General features: G+C 37.7%; 1 protein-coding gene and 1 long non-coding RNA gene across 2 annotated transcripts; one reads left to right on the forward strand and one right to left on the reverse strand.

The window, feature by feature from the left end:
• Positions 1-1,989: 1,989 nt before the first annotated feature.
• On the forward strand, positions 1,990-3,125 carry LOC121799405. Its single transcript, XR_006050265.1, has 2 exons — positions 1,990-2,189; positions 2,700-3,125. It is a non-coding gene; the product is annotated as an uncharacterized LOC121799405 (long non-coding RNA).
• Positions 3,126-14,992: 11,867 nt separating this feature from the next.
• On the reverse strand, positions 14,993-16,701 carry LOC121800997. The gene is made up of 2 exons (XM_042200477.1): positions 15,892-16,701; positions 14,993-15,829 (listed from the first exon to the last, which is right to left on the reverse strand). Exons 1-2 carry the CDS (start codon positions 16,699-16,701, stop codon positions 14,993-14,995), a joined length of 1,647 nt encoding a protein of 548 aa, XP_042056411.1.
• Between the last annotated feature and the right edge of the window lie 2,013 nt (positions 16,702-18,714).

The following is an 18,714-nucleotide window of genomic DNA, read 5'->3' on the forward strand; positions in this document are numbered from 1 at the left end:
TGACTAGGAATTGATTCAATTACATAATGTCCTAGAATAGATTGATCACATTTATGGTATTTTCCATAGATAGGGAAGAGTCTTCCCTATATATTGACGGGGCTGTAAATCATTCAATCATATCAAAGAAATAAGAACATTCTTCTACTCCCAACTCTCTTCGCCAACATGTCCATCGCCTCTCTCGATAGCCATCTTTAAGAATACCTCCCGCTCCCCGATGATGCGGCCGGCCACTGCCGCCCCCACCGTCTTAAAATTCCCCGACCCGTCCTGCGCCACAACCACGTCCGCCCTCGGGATGGACGACTGCCGCAGCTCCAGATCACCGGAAGGAACCCACCCTGGAAACCCTTCTCCATCACTCACCGGCGACATAGAAATACTATTATCAGAAGTAGAACTCAAAGCTAGGGTATTGCTCACCAACAAACTCACGTCGTTAGACAATATGGGAAACACAGTGTAATAATCTTGGATGCCCATGTCACCGAAGCCGTCAATGCACGTCTCCATATTGGTGAGTGCCGTGCTCAGCCACGTCTGCTTATCATACGCGTTGCATTTGTTGTTGGTGTCAATGGTCTTGTTTAGGAAATGGATGGCTTTCCCATAGAGGTCGACGCAGTCGGCCCAGGCTGCCCTCTCCCGATCAAGGGCCAGCTGCAACGACACCTTCAGGAAGTCGGGCTTTTCATGTATGGAGGAGACGTCGTATTTAGGGTTTGCGTGAGGAAATACTCACACGGTTCAGGGTTTGGGGTTTGGCTGCACCATGAGATGGCCCCAGAGGCTAAGGCAGAGGCACACATGGATGATATCATCACAAAATGGAACAGGACTAGTAGTATTATTTTCGCCATTACTGTGCTGGTATATTTTTTTAATGCTTTCTTGTCTTCATTTAAATAGGGAGGTTAATCTCATCATGTATACGCGTAGATTAGTATGATCAGCTTGATGACAAATTAATTTGATCAGCGTGATGACTAGAATTAATATGGATATATTTTTTTGTGTTTATGGAAATATATATGTACATTAGTCATTGATCATGTTTTATTATCGAGTTCATATGTAAGCATTGGCAGATCTAGGATTTTAGATTTGGGGTACGATAAATTGTTATACTCCCTCCGTCCCCGAATAAGAGTCGCTAATTTCCATTTTGGGCCGTCCCCCATTAAGAGTCACTCTTCATTTTTACCATAAATGGTAGTAGGCCCCACATTCCACTAACTCACTCCACTCACATTTTATTATAAAACCAATATAAAAATGTGGGTCCCACATTCCACTAATTTTTCAACCAACTTTTCTCTACATTTCTTAAAACTCGTGCCCGGTCAAAGAGCGACTCCTATTAGGGGACGGAGGGAGTATCAATTTAGAGTTTCAAATTTCATTTGATCTTTTAATCACAATTTATATATTTATTTTTAATATACTTTGTTGTATATAAAAATGGAAGTTCTTATATATTTTATGGATGATTTATTTTAAGTTTTGCAATATATATTATTTTTGCAAAAAATATTTCAGTTATATAATCAAAGTTTTAATCGTCTTTTAAAAAGTAGAAAAGATACAGATTTAAACCGATTAGAATGAGCAAAATTTTTATAAATGCATTAAAATGTTTACAAGTGATCAAGAAATAATAAAGAGATGTATTATAATAAATCAAAAGGAGAAAAAAAATAATTGAATAGATTGGTAGAAAATATAAAGAATGAAAAATACAAAGAAAATAAAAACCATTCATGAAATACATAGTGCAAAGAAAAGGGTAAACTGCTTCTAAAATCATGAACTTTGTGAAAAGTTTGGTTTTTAACATCAACTTTAAAAGTTGCACGAAAAATCACGAACTTTGCCGGGTTGTGCAAATTTCCCAAACGACCCGATCGACAGTTTTTCGGCATAAACTTATTTTATGTGGCAGCCAGAAGCGTGACTAGACAACCGGAACACAAAACTACGCCGTTTTGTGTTTTGCGAAAAAAAAATTATTAAAAAAAATCAGATTTCATCAAAAGTTGCATCCCGCTAGAGGAAAAAAAAAATCGCTGCATCCCGCCGAAGGAAATCGATTGGAGAAAATCACTGGTTGGAGAACATCACCATCCGAACTAAATCGATTTCACATCTTAATCCATCCTAATCCAGAAAATTTTGACAAAAACGAGGTTAGATTTCTTGAACTCAGATTCAATTTAGGGTTTATTTCGAATTGCATTGATTCTACTTTTATAGAAATCGATTTAGGGTTCTATTCGAATTGTGTGTTCAAATCGATTTAGGATTCTATTCGAATTGTGAGTTCAAATCGATTTAGGGTTCTATTCAAGTTGTATGTTTATTCTTATTCTTGCATTTATTTCAGTTTCTGATGGTAGAAGCTAGGAGGAAATTTTCAGAAAAGTTATTGCTATGAAATTTTCAATTCCATCTATAAAGTTGCTATAAGTTTGATAATCGCCTAATAGATATACTTTCTTGTGAACCTGGGAAGCGCAGAAGAAGGATATACAAATATACTATCTGTTTTTGTTAAGCTCGTACTGTATGATTTGTTGAGCTTGAGAATGATTTTTACTGTCTCTTGTTTGTGGTTTGTGTTTCTGATTTGTTGAGCTTGAGAATGATTTTTACCGTCTCTTGTTTGTGGTTTGTGTTTATCATTTGTGCGTGTGTAGGATGTCCACATTGTCATGTAATATGAGCCATGGGAGTTGGCCAAGGCCAGAAGTCGTGGTTTGTAATCATGGAATTGAAGCTCAAGTTGTAACATCGAAGACGGATGCCAATTCTGGACGACATTTCTATCGGTGCTATATTTGGAAGGAGGACGACCACAAGTTCTTCCTCTGGATTGATCCATCTTTGAACTATGTCTATGATTTGCATCGACAGAACCGGAACTTGAAGTATGCCATTTTGTGTTTATGTGTTGTGGTTTGGCTTCTTATCTAGACTATAATAGTCCAGATTATGTAATAGTCTAATGTATTTCAACTATGTCTATGATTTTACATTGAAGTTTAAATGTATCCTCAAATTTATCTTCGTTGTAGACTTTATGAAATTTTCAATGCAGATGCAGTGTTAACTTAATTAATTTATCCTTCTTGTTCATGTGTAATCTATTAATTTACAACACTATGCTAAAATTACATGTAGGGAAACCGGGCGATTTGTAGGTGTGTTCAATTCCATGAAAAGTATTGGTGGACATATTCATCGACATCCTCCTTCAGAAAGTTAATAGCAGCAACACCATGCAAACAAGGGATGCCTGTTACATCCCACTTCCTACAACCACACTGTCTTTTTGAAGGAGTCACTACAAATCTATCATCGAAGTGAGTAACTTTGAAATTATCCCCTAATGCAGGTATTGTCGTACAGTTTATGCTCTCATATACCATTGCATTGATTTTATTTTTTATTTTTAGACACACGGTTGAACTACTCCCAGCAGATGCAATCTCTACAGCCTTTCTATACAACCTCTCCGTAAGCGTTGTTCTCATCTCCTCAAGCATGTATGTTATGTGTTTATTTCTAGCCTCCAAAATGTATGCATTAAAATACTCACAAACATTGTTCAGAATAGCATCAGAGCATTGTGTTGTGGTAAAGAAGGCCTTACAGAATCTGTTCGGGTTCTTGTCCATTAAATCAGCAAATGCTTGCCCATCTTCATTCTCTAACTCCTTGCATGCCAAGTCATACTCCTGCATGTAGGTGCTTCTAACCAGCTTCCAAAAAAGCTGCTTCAGTTTAGGACCTTTGCAAACTTTTTTCATGTGTCTTGTACAATTTCTATGCTCTGCCAATGGGATAAGCTCATTGATTGCATTGTCAAGGCCCTACAATCATAAATACTTGCGTAAGTTGTAATCTAAATGTTTAGTGAATGCAAAAGTAAAGCGTCAATTTAGATTATACCTTTTGCTGATCACTTATGATAGTAATTCCAACTCCTTCACCCAAGTTCAGCTCTTGCACTATAATGTTAGTAAACCAACTCCAACAAACCTTGTTCTCAATTTCAACTACTGCCCAAGCTATAGGATACATTTGATTATTCCCATCAGTTCCCACTGCAGATTACAATATGCCACCCAAGTAAGTCTTCAAGAAAGCCCCATCCAGTCCAATCACCCTCCTACACCCCTCCTTGAAACCCTTCTCAAACCACTAAATCCAATGTACATTGCCTTGAACACCACACCTACATCCACATGTAGCTCAAACCTACCTTCTTTGTCAGCTATACTCAACTCAAGTACATAGCTCCTTAACTTGGCATAATGATCTTCCACAGCTCCCCTCAATAGCTCAATAGTTTTTCTCTTTGAATGGTATAGCTTCCACCTTGTGGCCTCAACAGCATACCTCTGCATTAGATCCCTACCCAAATCTTTACAACTCATATTTGGTTTAAGCTTAAAGACATAAAAGTATTTTCTAGCAATCCAATTGGATGTAGTAATTTTATTTCTCATAGCCCTAGGACAAGTGTGAACCTCTTCCTGATTTTTTTTATTAAAAATGCACCACTCGTCCTCACTTGACTCCTAGATATCATCCATTCACAAGGACTCTGACAACCTGCTTCAAGTTGCTTCTTACTTTCTCTTTTAAAATGAATTTGCCATCCATTCAACACTGCATTATCTGTCAGTGCGTGCGTCTCTAGCCTGATGCCCATCAATAAATCCCATACCAGCACTGAATGTGAGAAGCTTATGATCACATTTTGGATCATACATCACTTTAGCATGTTGTTGTCTTGATTGTCTCCCTTCATCTTCAAAATCAGTGGAGTCAGAGTAAATATCATCCTCTTCAGAATTTTCATATTTAGACACATAGTCACTCTTCTGTCCTCCATTGACTATCCCCTGGAACATCTCACCAGTTATTACAAAGGGCTTCTTTCTCTCTTTCATCTTCTTTCTGCATTGTGCATATTCTTCATCCTCAGACACTAGCTCTTCGGCTTCCATTTCATCATCAGTCTCCTCATCAGTTGATGGTATGTAACTGCCATCACTTTCACTCTCATACTCACCTTCTCCAAAAACCTCATTAGCTGATCCAACTCCCTCATGTCTCCCTCATGTCCAGTACCACTCAAATTCTTCTACACATAACCATTCATATTATTCTTCTATCCAGAAGTACTCATATTCTCCTCATTCAAACTCTTACTCCCAGCTTCACCTGCATTATTATCCACAGTTGTGGCCATTGTCTTACTCACAGATTTACTCATCTTCTTACTAAATGTTTCACTACCATACTTCTCAATAGACTTAACCACCCTCTCACTACCACTTCTACCAAAAGATATAGCAACACTCTTACTAACACTTTCAACAACCCTCTTCTCCATTGATTGAACCACATTTTTCCCAACATTTTTTTCAATCACACTCTTACCCTTGCTCATAGAAGTGGAATTTCTAATTTTTGTGGCAGAATCAAAGTGACTCTTTTCAACCACACTCTTACTATTTTTTTCAACATTTTCCACCACCTTCTCTACCATGCCCACACTCCCATCAACCACATGTATATGCTACACATTCTATTAAAACTGACACTTAGAGTAGCAGATATCATCTCCATCACCTCCTTATCACTTTTTATATCCACGTGGGTTGCTGACATAGGATTTACAAAGGTGAGTTTGCTCCATGTGTGAATCCCTATCTTATTTAGTTCCTCAACTAAGTCAAAATATCCAAATCTATCTGGGTCTAGATCACTTGCCTGAGCCATTCCACCATCAATATATTTCTGAAACTTGCCATTTGGAATGAAATGCCCTCCATGATGAATATAGAGGCCAAAAACGTCGCCCCTGAACAAATTCAAATTCCAAATTTAGAAAATGTACACAAACTACATTTATCACAAATATAAAAAAAATGAAATACTGGCTGGGGAGCAAATCAAACTTTGTTCAATGAAGTTGAACTACAAAATACGAAGCTGAACTACACTATACATTTAGTCCTCTCAAATAACGAGGGAGAACTTGAAGTTGTTATCCATGGAACAAAGGGGACCATTCCACTATCGATACAGATGAACAAAGGGGACAAAAATCCAACCTCTCATAGATACAGATGATCATTTCTGAAGATCATAACACGATAAACCATATTTGAAAGTGGAAACAAAGAAGAAACTAAAGTATTCTCGAGATTCATACAATGCAAACACATCTTCAGTTACCAATCAAGTTTACTTTCATACAATGCAAACACTAACATCCTATTCCGGTATTCACTGCCTTAGATTTCCAGTATTCTCGAGAAAACTGACTACAATTGAGGAACGAATTTAAAACGAAATGCATAACTTACGGAGTCGGAGGCGCCATCGGAGGATGCGGTCGCCGTTGTCGTCGCCGCCGCTGAGCAGAAGATAGGATTCAGAGGGTTGAAGTTTGAGTTTTGATGTTAGGGTTGTCTGGTTTTTTTTTTTACATCTTACAATTTGTGGGTGGGGTGTGTTTTATGTTAGGAGATTTAAAAAATAAAAAAATTAATAATTTTATTATATTTATTCTAATTTTTATTCCATGTCAGCATTCACAACATCATTCACGTCAGCACACTACTTAGCCGGAAAACCCGACTTGGGAAATCGAAGCACGGTTGCAAAGTTCGTGATTTTTCGTGCAACTTTTACAGTTGATGGGAAAAACCAAACTTTTAGCAAAGTTCATGATTTTAGAAGTAGTTTACCCGAAAGAAAAAATAGTGACTGAAACATTATCCACGTCAGCACACTACTTAGTCGGAAAACCCGACTTGGGAAATCGGAGCACGGTTGCAAAGTTCGTGATTTACTTTTAGCAAAGTTCATGATTTTAGAAGCAGTTTACTCGAAAGAAAAAATAGTGACTGAAACATCATCCACGTCAGCACACTACTTATCCGGAAAACCCGACTTGGGAAATCGGAGCACGGTTGCAAAGTTCGTGATTTTTCGTGCAACTTTTACAGTTGAGGGGAAAAACCAAACTTTTAGCAAAGTAGTGACTGAATAAATGCATATTGCGCTGTTGTTCATGGGAATCGAACTCGTGTCTTCCGGTTGGAAGGGCAGTAACTCCTACCACGTGGCCACTACTAATACTTTCTTTTGGGGTACACTCGCAACCCTTTGTTCCAACATAGATCCACCACTGTATGTAAGATTTTGATTAGCTAGAAGATTAGTGTGGTGCATGTATTATGAATTAAGTTTGATTGACGTGGGATTCACTAAGTAAAACTAATCCAAGCTAGCATGGAATATTCTATGATGATCGATCACCTCCCAATGTATTTATTTATGGACTAATATCAGTTGAAATGTATTATCATAACATACATAAGACCAACTACGCTTAGTTATCGATATAAAAAAAATTAAAAAAAAGAAGGTTAAATTGTTTACATAATAATTTTAAATAGTGTGAGTGAGAGAATTGATATGCTGCGGGACTTGATTTGAGCAACTGTGAGCGACAAGTGTATCTTCTCTCTCTCCTCCCACGTATTCTCAATCTATTCTCTCTATTGACCGTCTCTCTCCCTTCCACCATACCTATCTCCATGTTTCTCCATCATCCATTCTCTCTCTCTCTGAACTTTCTTCTATTCGTATCATATTCTCTCTTCCTGTTCCTTCTTTCAACTAATTTGCTTTGCACCATCAGAAATTGAGAGCGGCCTCTTCTCCAGTTTTTTTTCCGTTCCCATTTTTCTCACTTACACTAAATTCAAAAATATAGCCCAACTACATCTTCATTACAAACTCCCAACATTGAAGGAATTGAATCAACAAGAATTCAACAAATTTACAATTTTTCACATGGCTAATCGAAACAAGATATTAAGGCATCATTTGGTAACTATATTATGTTTCGACTAGGCATGATACAGATAGTGATAGTTTTTTATATACAACTAGTGATAGTTCCGATTCTGATTAGTTAATTTATCTTGATTGGGTGTTTGGTAGCTAAGGATAACTGTGAGTTATCCTATTTAGATGTTTGGTACAACAACTTATAACTAAAGATAAAAAATTAGAATTGTCAAAATTATCCTCTTAACTTAATGATTAAACTATTCCTCATGTTGCCTTAATTTTGGGTGGTTTTAGCAATTTGTTGATAATGAAAAATACCTAAGTCATTTCTTATTATATAAAATGTTAAAAATGAAGTACATAATAAATATGATCATAACTTAAATTTGTTAATTTTATTTTTTTATTATATAATTTTATTTATATGAATAATATTCAAGCATAGTATTTCTTATTATATAAAAATAATAAAAATGAGAAATTAAATAAATAAGATCATAACTATATTTATTACTTTATTTTTATTACATATTTTATTTATATTAAAAATACCCAAGCATACCATAACGTAGTATTTCTCATCGTACATTAATTATATGAATAATTATATAGTTTAATTCTTGTTTTATTATATTATTGCACATTATTAATTAAATTAATTATTATTTGTTATATTGAAATATAATTAAAAGTATGTATGTATATAAAACATAGTGTATATATAAATATGGTCATATATAAAATTGATGGGTAAAATTATATTTTCCTAAAACCAGTGACGGAACCAGAAAATTTAATAAGTCGGGGCTGATTTTTTATATAAAAAATAATAATATTAAATATTTAATTTTACACGTAATGTATGTACAATTTTTATTATACACCATACGATAACTATTTTCAATGAATATCCATGTTTATCACTGAAGAATATTCTCATTCAAAATTTTTTTGAATCGTTCGTTAGTTTTTTTGAGAAAATATAGGTGTAAGAGCAACAAGATTCCTTAGATAGTACTCCCTCCGTCCCGACTAAGATGACATACTTCTCTGGCCGGCATGAGATTTTAGGAGTTATTGTTTAATGTGTTTAATTGGAGAGAGAAAATGTAGGTGTAAGAGCAAAAATAGAGAGAAAGAAAGATGCATGTTTAATTAAGAGTGAGAAAAAGTGATTCAGTGTATTAATTGGAGAGAGAAAGTTTCCAAAAAAAAGAAATATTTCATCTTATTTGGGATAAATTAAAAAGAAAAACGTGTCATCTTAAGTGGGACGGAAGAGTATATATTCCTATACTAATAAATTTATTAACTACACAATACAAATAATTTTGTAGTAATACTATAATATATGGTCTCAAATTGCTAGTTTGCTAAGAAAGTAATAAATTAATTTTATAATTAATTTTATTATATGTTTTGTTTAATTTAATACGAGAAACGACTTACCTTTTAATTATCAACCTTAATGTATTCTAATTCTATCAACTATCCAGTGGTCCAATTTAAATGAAAAGGCATTGAGGGAACAAAATTTTGATTAAGAAAAACATTTGTGCTAATTGCTTCAAGGACTTCACTAATTTATTATATCAAATAATCTAAAAGTAAAAGAGAGCCCAAAAATCAAATAATTGGCCCAAAACTTGTAAGCCCCAACGGTAGTGTTCTCCTCCCTTTTCCAAGTTTCAATTTCAGAAACTAGGCAGCGCTGGACAGAAGACAAGAGTGCAGTGAGGGCTCGCTCAAGGCCTCAAGCTATCTGGGGCGGAGACTGGTCGGAAGAAGGCCGTGCAAGGGGGTTTCTGGGTTAGGTGCCGGCCAAGCCCCCGCGAGGTATACTAGATATGTAACTTAGGCAAATGATTAGTTACATTGTTACCTGAAACATATGCTTTTAAGTGGGCTTTGCCCAGACCGGATACGAAACACGGGCCATGCAGATTTGTAACATAGCTACCAAACACCCAACTAAACCCGGATAAGTCTTACTCCCTCCGTTTCACTATAGTTGAGGCGGAACTTTTGGGCACGGAGTCTAAGAAAGAGATGTTGGGTGTGTTAAATAAATAGTTAAAAAAGTAAAAAAGAGGAAAAGGTAGAGAGAATAAAGTATAAAGTGAGTAAAGTAGAGAGAATAAAGTAAGAGATAGTAAAGTAAGAAAGAGAAAAAAGTTACCAAATATGGAAATGACTCAACTATGAAGAAACTTCCCGAAATGGAAAAATGACTCAACTATAGTGAAACGGAGGGAGTATTATCTAGCTGCTACATAGCTATAAAACGGTGCCTAAATCTACACTTCACTTAGAGCATCCACAGCGGTGTCCTTGCCGACGGACGTGCTCTTGCCGTCGGCAAGGACAAGCCCTGTCCGCCGCTGTGCTCTTGCCGATGGCAGGGCGCTGTTTTATGCATAGAGCACGTCCGTGCCAACGGCAAGAGCACGAGGCGTCGACGTGACATGCTCTGATTGACCCGTTGGTTTATCATTTTTATTATTATTTTTTAACAAAATGGAAAAAATCTGAAAAATTCAGATTTAATAAAAAAAATATTTTCCCACTTTCTAATAAAATATAACCATTTTTTCCACACTTTTAATTTATTTTTTCATTATTTTTACCCCAAAATTCATACTTTCATCTATAAATACTCTCATTTCAAACACAAAAAATGACACTATACCAAACAACTCTCTCAATCTCAATTTTTAGTATTTTAATTATGTAATTTTTTAATTCTTTTTATAATTTGTAATATTATTCCGGGTAATTTTAATGCATTTTAATATTGCGGAAATGTTTTTATTTAAATTGAATAATAGAGTGGTGGGACCCTTGAGCTTGTCATTGCGGAAGAGCACGGATGTGGGTGTTGTGCTCTTGCCTAAGAGCAGGGAGTATAAGTGGGTCCGGGCCCACATCCGTGCTCGTTGGCAAGAGCACGGATGTGGATGCTCTTAATTTGAAGAACATTGATATGTGTCACTCACTTGTCATTCACGAATATAACAGTAAAATACTCCAATCAGAACTAGTATTAACACCGCCCAGGCTATGAAGCTGGGCAATCTGGTAACCATGGCTATCAACAGTGAAATACTCCAAATGCAGTCAACCACAAGGTCTTTAATTAATAAGGACTAGCTTATATTACCTCCGTCCCACAATAAGAGTCAAATTTCGTCATTTCGGTCCGCCCCGCAATAAGAGTCACATTTCACTTTTACCAATTTTCCAGAATATTTTCATTGGTGGGAAATAACAAACTCGGGGTAAAGTTCGTGATATTATTTATCAATTTCAAAGTTCGTGGGAAAAACCCAACTTTTTGAAAGTTTCATGATATTAGATGCACATATCCCTAATTTTAAAAACATAATATCATTATAAAATTTGTTTTATTCCTTGAAAATTAAAATAAGAGTTTTTACATTATCCAATCATTCAAAAAAGATTTAATGTATACAAAACTCTAATAGAGAATCCTCTAAAAACCGTGTAGAAGGTAATTTTCCTTGTTTCCAAATATTGATAGGGTTTGAAAATCCCGCAAAGAAGGTAATATATTCTATGTTTTTCTCGGCAGGATCGCCAAGCGGCCCACTTGACTATGTGGTAGTGAGTCACCCGGGCTGCTTGGGCGTTGGAAAAATCGGGTTTCTAGGGTACTTTACGTTTAAAATAACGTAAATGTACTCATTTTGTTATCTCTTCCATATATGGGAAAAACGCCAACCGCATTGACGTTTCTATAAGTAACGACGCCAACAACATTGGCATTTTATAATTTCGTCGTATTTTAGCTATATTTTCTCCAAATACAGCTACGTTAAAAAACGCCAACGTAATTAGCGTGTTACACGAAAAAACGCCAACTGTGTTAGCGTGTTCAATTATAAAAACGCCAATGTAGTTGGCGTGTTCAATTAAAAAACGCTAATGAGGTCGGCGTGTTTAACATAAACACGCCACCCTGGTCGGCGTGTTTCTGTTGAACCATATACCAATCAGATCTCCCCCAACATCGCGAGCCCTAAACACTTTCCCTCCCCAAAACGCGAAAACCCTTCCCAAGGCGGAAAAACCTTAAGGAAACCCTTGCTCGGGTCGACCCGGTGGTGGATTTGAGCGTGGAGATTTCGATTTTGGCTCATTCTTCCAAACATTAGTCTTCCAATATTTGATGGATTGTTGTGATAATATATATTGTAGTGTAATTAATATAATATTTTGACCAATTGTTATGGGCACACTAATATTTTAATGGATTATTATGATAGTATATATTTTAATAGAAATATTTTGACCAATTGTTATGCTATTATATGTTGTAGTATATCTAATTTTGTTACCAATATTTATGGATTGTTATGATAATATATATTGTAGTGTATTTAATAGAAATATTTTGTCAAATTTTTGGCTCACTCTACATAATGATGAATGTAAAAATAATACATATTTATTTGTGTTTTACATTATTGCAGATAGTATGACGTGGTGTGTCAATTTATATTGGGGTGGAAAAGATAATTCCCAGAGCAGTTATTTCGTATGATCCTCCTTTTGCTAAAGGATTCATTATGTTGGATGAAACAATTTCGTATGATGAGCTTGTGGAAAAAATTTGTGAAAGGATGGGGATAAGCATATATGAAAACAAAATTCAAATAATATGGAAACGTACTATATGAAGAGTAGTTCCACAGTTCCCACAGCGTGGAATCAACTATTTTCGCACCTTACCAGGTCCATATGATAGTTTTGATCCCAAAAACTTTGAGCGTGATGATCCCAGTGTGCATTATTGGAGTGAAAAAGATCCTAGCAATGTCGGTTTGCATACTAAATTTAGAACGAAGTTGGAATTGAAGGCAGCTGTGACTCATTGGCATTTGGAAAAAATCCGACAATATACAGTTGCTGAAAGTAAAGGAAAGAGATGGCATGCAGTTTGTAAGTGGCCACAAGGAAATCCGAAGGATACCTCATTACCGAAATGTTTGTGGGAGTGCCGAGAAACACTGAGAAAGCATGAATTTAGAGAATGTCGTTGTGCAAGATACTCCTCCGTCTAGACTCTCAGCCGCCAGAATCGGGAAGGGTATCCGTAGCTTTTTTACGCGGAAAAGGCGAGACAGTTGAACGTTTAACAACTATTTAGTTGAATTGAACATTGTTTTGTTTATAATCCTAGTTATTTATTGAGTTGAACATTGTAACGTTTTAACAATTTTTTTGTTTGGACTTATGCATTGTGTAATATTTGGACTTCTGTATTTATGGCTGGTGATTTTTTAGAAACGTCAATGACAGTGGCGTTTTTCAGAAAAACGCCAACGATGTTGGCGTGTTATGAAACACGCCAATGGGGCTGGCGGGTTTTTACAGAATGTCCGATTCCTTTCGATGATGAAGACAATGGTACTCTCAAAATAGGATTTGGACCCCATATTGATAGGCAGATTAACGTTTGAAGCAGACCCCAGTCACGGCTTGTCTCATTTTGACCCTTTTTTACCTATTTTAACTTCAAACACTGGATAAACTCATCAAAGCACCTTTATAGTGAAATATGGACGTAAACTCAAGTAATATGCATTTAAACACCAATTATCATCACGTTTAACGCCCAATAAAACAGTTACAATACGAGTTTATCAACTCTCCCAAACATAATCTCTTGTTTGTCCTCAAACAAGAAGCAGACAATAATCAAATATAAACTCGTACACATAAGTTGGATCTCATCATTGCCTCAGTTAATAAACAATAGCATGCATCAATAACTTCACACACATGTAAACCAACTGATCATTGCTTTAAGTTACTAACACGTATGCAACCTTGTCAATTTGCCCTCACAAGATAGATATGTAGTGTAATTCTCCCACTCTGAAAGTGTATAGGTAAAATACAAGCTCTCAAATCAATCAATCATGCATAGTTTACCATAGGCTTGCTCGAAATCTAACCTCTCCTCTACTATTTTGTGACCATAAATCAAGGATCTGAAAGGTCTTATTTGTAGGTTGTAATGTAGGCTTTTTGGTTAGGTGAGGAAAATTTGGCCAAAGTGACTTATAATCCCTTTCGAAACTATAATAACTTCGTTCTTAAAACAACTCAACTCCTCAGTAGTCTTTATAGACTCTTCCCATCTACCAATTCTCCCCCAAACTTGGTTTCTTACGCATTTCTAGACTTCGTCCAGCTTATACCCCCTCTAGGCTTCGCCTAAGTTATACCACCAAATTATTCTTTTTTTTACAACTCTTTTTTTTACAACTAAAAGCATACATCCACTTTCCCAAAGATATTCAAGTCAATACTTCATCTTTAAACTCTTCTTATCATCCAAAAGTGTTCTTTTCCCCCAAACTTATTTTCAAGCATATATACAACCCCAAGTTATCAAATAATAGGCTATTAGGCTCAAATATGGCTAACAAAGGATTATGATTTTTATTTTAGGGTGAAAGTAAAGACAAGGCTAAAACGGATGGCCTAACGTCACTTCCTAAATCTATACTCACTATGTAGACTCAAGGAAGATCGCGAGCAAGTTCTAGAAACATATAACACAATGACGATAATCACACATTTAGAAATATATAGGCTCAAGTCTCACAGGGTTATGGCAAAGGACAATACAACGAGCAATTCACTTTAGGCAAATCACAATAAGGACATACAAGCATGCTTGGTCATATCAACAAGTTTTCACAAACATTTTAACATATAGCATCATTAGCAACTCATCCAACAAACATGCTTGAATTCAATTCAAATTGCTCCGACCCCATTCAATTTCATCAAAGGGAGTTTATTAATCCTAAACTAAAACCCTAAGCAAAAATTTTAAAACTACCCAAAAATAACATGAAAACAATAAACATGCTCATAGGTTCACCATCCACCATATCACCCCCAAACTTATTCAAAGCTACGCAAAGAAATAAGTTTGAAACGTTGGTGGAGAGGTGATGCCTACTGAGCAAACACACCAAAAGAAATACATAAAACCATACAAGATACCTTCCATGGGTTGTCTCCCATGCAGCGCACCTTTTTATCGTCGTGTGCCCGACGTCTTCAAATATCAACCGAGACCCCCTTTCATCCCAGAGTTGCCTCCAGGTGATCGCTTGGCTCCTCCTCCATGAGGAAATAGATCGTTCCACGTCTTGGTGAGCCACCACTTTTCAGGCTCTCTCGGGATAGGCTCCTTCAGTGTTGGAGCAGTTATCTTTCTTCCCTTGACATCAGTTGGTATTTTACCCCCCATCCTAGGGGGTTCAGTAGTGATCACCGCGTGCACCGGTGAAGGGCGACTATGGTCTGCATCGATCCATGCTATTGGCTCCGAGTCAGTGGAAGCCATCATCTCCATGTGAAGCTCACAAAAGTCCTTCTGCTTCACTTTTCTGACTGCACTCGATCCTCCTTCTTCAGTAGTCTCTTGGTGCTTCAGACGCACCACCTTGCACTCCTCAGTTCTTCCATCCATGCTTCTCGGTTTTTGGGAAAACGTTTGACTTTCTTTTCCCATGAAGATTGTCAACTCTCCCTTTTTCACGTTTATATTTGCCTCAGCAGTGGCAAGGAAGGGACGTCCTAGCAGTAGGGGGAATTCCTTGTCTTCTTCCATGTCCAAGACCATAAAGTCGACGGGAAAAATAAATTCCCCGACCTTAATCAGTAGGTCTTCCACGATGCCCTCTGGATACACGACATATCTGTCTGCCATCTGTAGTGTGGCTGAGGTGGGCTTCAAAGTACCAATGTTCATTTGCTTGAACACCGATAGTGGCATTAGATTAATGCTCGCGCCTAGATCGCAGAGAGCATTCTCCACCTTATAGCCCCCAATGAGGCAGTCGACAGTGAACTTCCAGGATCCTTCAGCTTGGCAGTCAGTTTCCTTTGCAGCAGAGCACTGCAATTTTCAGTTAGATTAATAGTGTCAACCTGCTCCCAACTGGTCTTCTGGGCTATCACCTCCTTCAGAAACTTAGCGTACTTAGGCATCTGCTGCAGTGCATCGATCAAAGGAATGTTCACATGCACCTTTTTGAAGATGTCCAGAAATCGAGTGAACTGCTCATCTTTCTTCTTCTTCTGATTCAGTACCTGCGGGAATGACACCTTTACTCCAGAAGTGGTGCCAGTATTCTCCTTTTCAGCCTCCTTTTCCTTCTCTGCCACGGCAGCCTTGGGCTCAAGAACGGTATCAGATGTGGTCGCAGGCAGTGAGGGAGCTTCATAAACAGTCTGGGAAATCTGGCTGATCTGTGTGTCGATGTTCTTCAGATGAGTGGCCATACTTTGCACATCTGTCTCAACCTTCTCCATCCTTTGATTGTTCTGCTCCATGAGCTTGTTGGACTGTAGCATGAAAGACTTGAGTATGTCTTCCGTGGTCATCTTCTTCGGATCATTAACCACTCCATCAGTAACTGTGAACCCCGGGGGTGGTTGCAGAGCATTATTTGGGTTTCCATAAGAGAGATTGGGATGCCATTTATTCCTGAACTGATTATATCCTCCACCCTGAAAGTTGGGGCGGTGATTATTGAAGTACCGGTTGTTGTCCCCTTGATTCACATAGTTCACGTCCCCCATTTTTCCTTGGGGTTCTTGAGACGGCTGTCCCATTGCAATGCAGTCAAATTTCATAGTCAGCGCATCCAACTTGTCAGATAGGGCACTCATAGGATCATGATCTGTAGTAGACGCTACCCTATGCACCTTACTCCTTTCGTTGCGCCATCCTTCGTCATTAGATGCAAGCTCCTCTATTACTTCCATGGCTTCATTCACTCATTTTTTGAGAAAATTACCGCCTGAGCTCAAGTTCAATTCCCTTTGTGCTTCAGGCACACATCCCTTGAAAAATGTAATAACTTGGACTGTCGGGGTTAACCCATGGTTGGGATACCGTTTCATCAAAGATTTAAACCTCCCCCATGCGTCTCTGATATTCTCTGTAGGAGTCATCTGAAAGGCAATGATCTCGTGTTGTCTCTTTAGAGCTTCACTAGGGGGTAGAATTTCTCCAAAACTTTTTCCACCATAGCATCCCATGTTCTAATTGATCCTGGCTCCAAACTCTCCAACCAATCCTTTGCTGAATCCTCTAAAGAGAAAGGAAACAGCCTTAGTCGAACCTGCTCATCTGTCACTCCATTCATCTTTGTTGTGTTGCAAATCTGAATGAACTTGGTGATATGCTTGTTAGGGTCATCTGTGGATTTGCCCCTAAAAGCAATGTTCTCCGCCATCTGAATCAGTCCTCTTTTCAGCTCAAAAGTATTGGCCGCGATGTTGCTATGGACTGTTGGATTTGCCTGGCCTTGGTATACATATTGATTCTGCACAGGCACAGGTGGTCCACGGTTGACCTGTTGACGCAACTCCTCCAGCTGTCGTAGAAGCTCAGTATAATTAGGAGGAGGAGGTTGTGGACCGTTGTTAACCTCTTCGTTCTCCATCAGACTAGGAGAAACAGGATCAAACTGAATATGATCCTGAACTGGTGATCGGATGGGTGAAAGATCCCTCTGATCTGAAGATGCTCCTGCGCGGGTAGGCGAAGAGGTATGAATTTTCTGCGTGAGCCTCCTATATGCGTTCCTCTTCCGGTTCGATGCTTCGATCTCAGAGTCGAAAGGTTCTAGAGGCAAGCCTTTAGAACGTGTGTGCATACACCTGAACAAGAAACACAAATGTGAGAACTAAAAAAAATAGAAATTAAACGAAAAATAAAGCAGTAAAATCTGAAGTAGTAATCTTGATTATTATCACGATATCAAGCTATATAACACAAAATTATCCCCGGCAACGGCGCCAAAAACTTGACTCAACTTTATTTTACCCCAAATATTACCCGCAAGTGTAGGGGGTTATCGTAGGAAATAGCAAGCAAGAGTATATCGTATCCCACAGAGACAATTTAGTGTCAACTTAAGTACCATGAACTAATTTCAACTACTATCCAGACGATCAGAAATTTTGGTTTTAAAACTAACAACTACTGAAAACATGTAAATGCAGAGATTAAAGTAGAACACTTAACAAGAAAGCAATTAAGAAAGCTGTGTAAGATGATGGAGAAATATGCAGAATTCAAGGATCCGATGCACAACTCATAGCCTAACCCAATTAACACTGTTTTACCATTTAAAGTCTCCAGAATTGTTGAATCAATCACAATTGTAGATTAAACCCCCTCCCGAGGTGAGAAATCCGTAGATTAGGTGTAATAATTGAAGTCCCCTTCTAATTCTTAGGCCTAACTCCTAACAGTTTGATTAGATTATCCCACTCAGAATCTCAACTCTCTCGAGTTTTATTGAATAAAGGCGTGAATTATTCCTCGTTGCCCTAGCTTTTCTCTTTTTATTTCCGTTCAGAAAAATCACGTCTGGGCTAAAAATCGTCAGTCAGACGGACCCGACCAGGTGGAATTATTGCATATAAAATCCACCCGGTCGGGCAGAAGACTTTGGACTCTTTATGAACAAAATTGGCCACCCGGCCGGGTAGAATTATTGCACATAAAATTCACCCGGCCGGGTAGCTCCCGGCAGTCCGCGCGGCTTTCGTAGATCGGCCATATCTCTCTCATCCGAACTCCGATTGGGGCGTGTGAGGTACCCACGTGAAGCTCTTTCGATGATGAAGACAATGATGGTACTCTCAAAATAGGATTTGAACCCCATATTGATAGGCAGATTAACGTTTGAAACAGACCCCAGTCACGGCTTGGCTCATTTTGACCATTTTTTACCTATTTTAACTTCAAACACTGGATAAACTCAT

This window comes from Salvia splendens, chromosome 4, assembly GCF_004379255.2.
Source record: "Salvia splendens isolate huo1 chromosome 4, SspV2, whole genome shotgun sequence".
NCBI classification, from domain to species: domain Eukaryota; kingdom Viridiplantae; phylum Streptophyta; class Magnoliopsida; order Lamiales; family Lamiaceae; genus Salvia; species Salvia splendens.

Coding starts and splice junctions, on each gene's coding strand:
- LOC121800997 (XM_042200477.1), bottom strand. CDS start 16,701: ATGGAAGTAATAGAGGAGCTTGCATCTAATGACGAAGGATGGCGCAAC. Junction 15,830..15,891: donor ACGCTAAGTTTCTGAAGGAG/GTGATAGCCCAG, acceptor TGAAAATTGCAG/TGCTCTGCTGCAAAGGAAAC.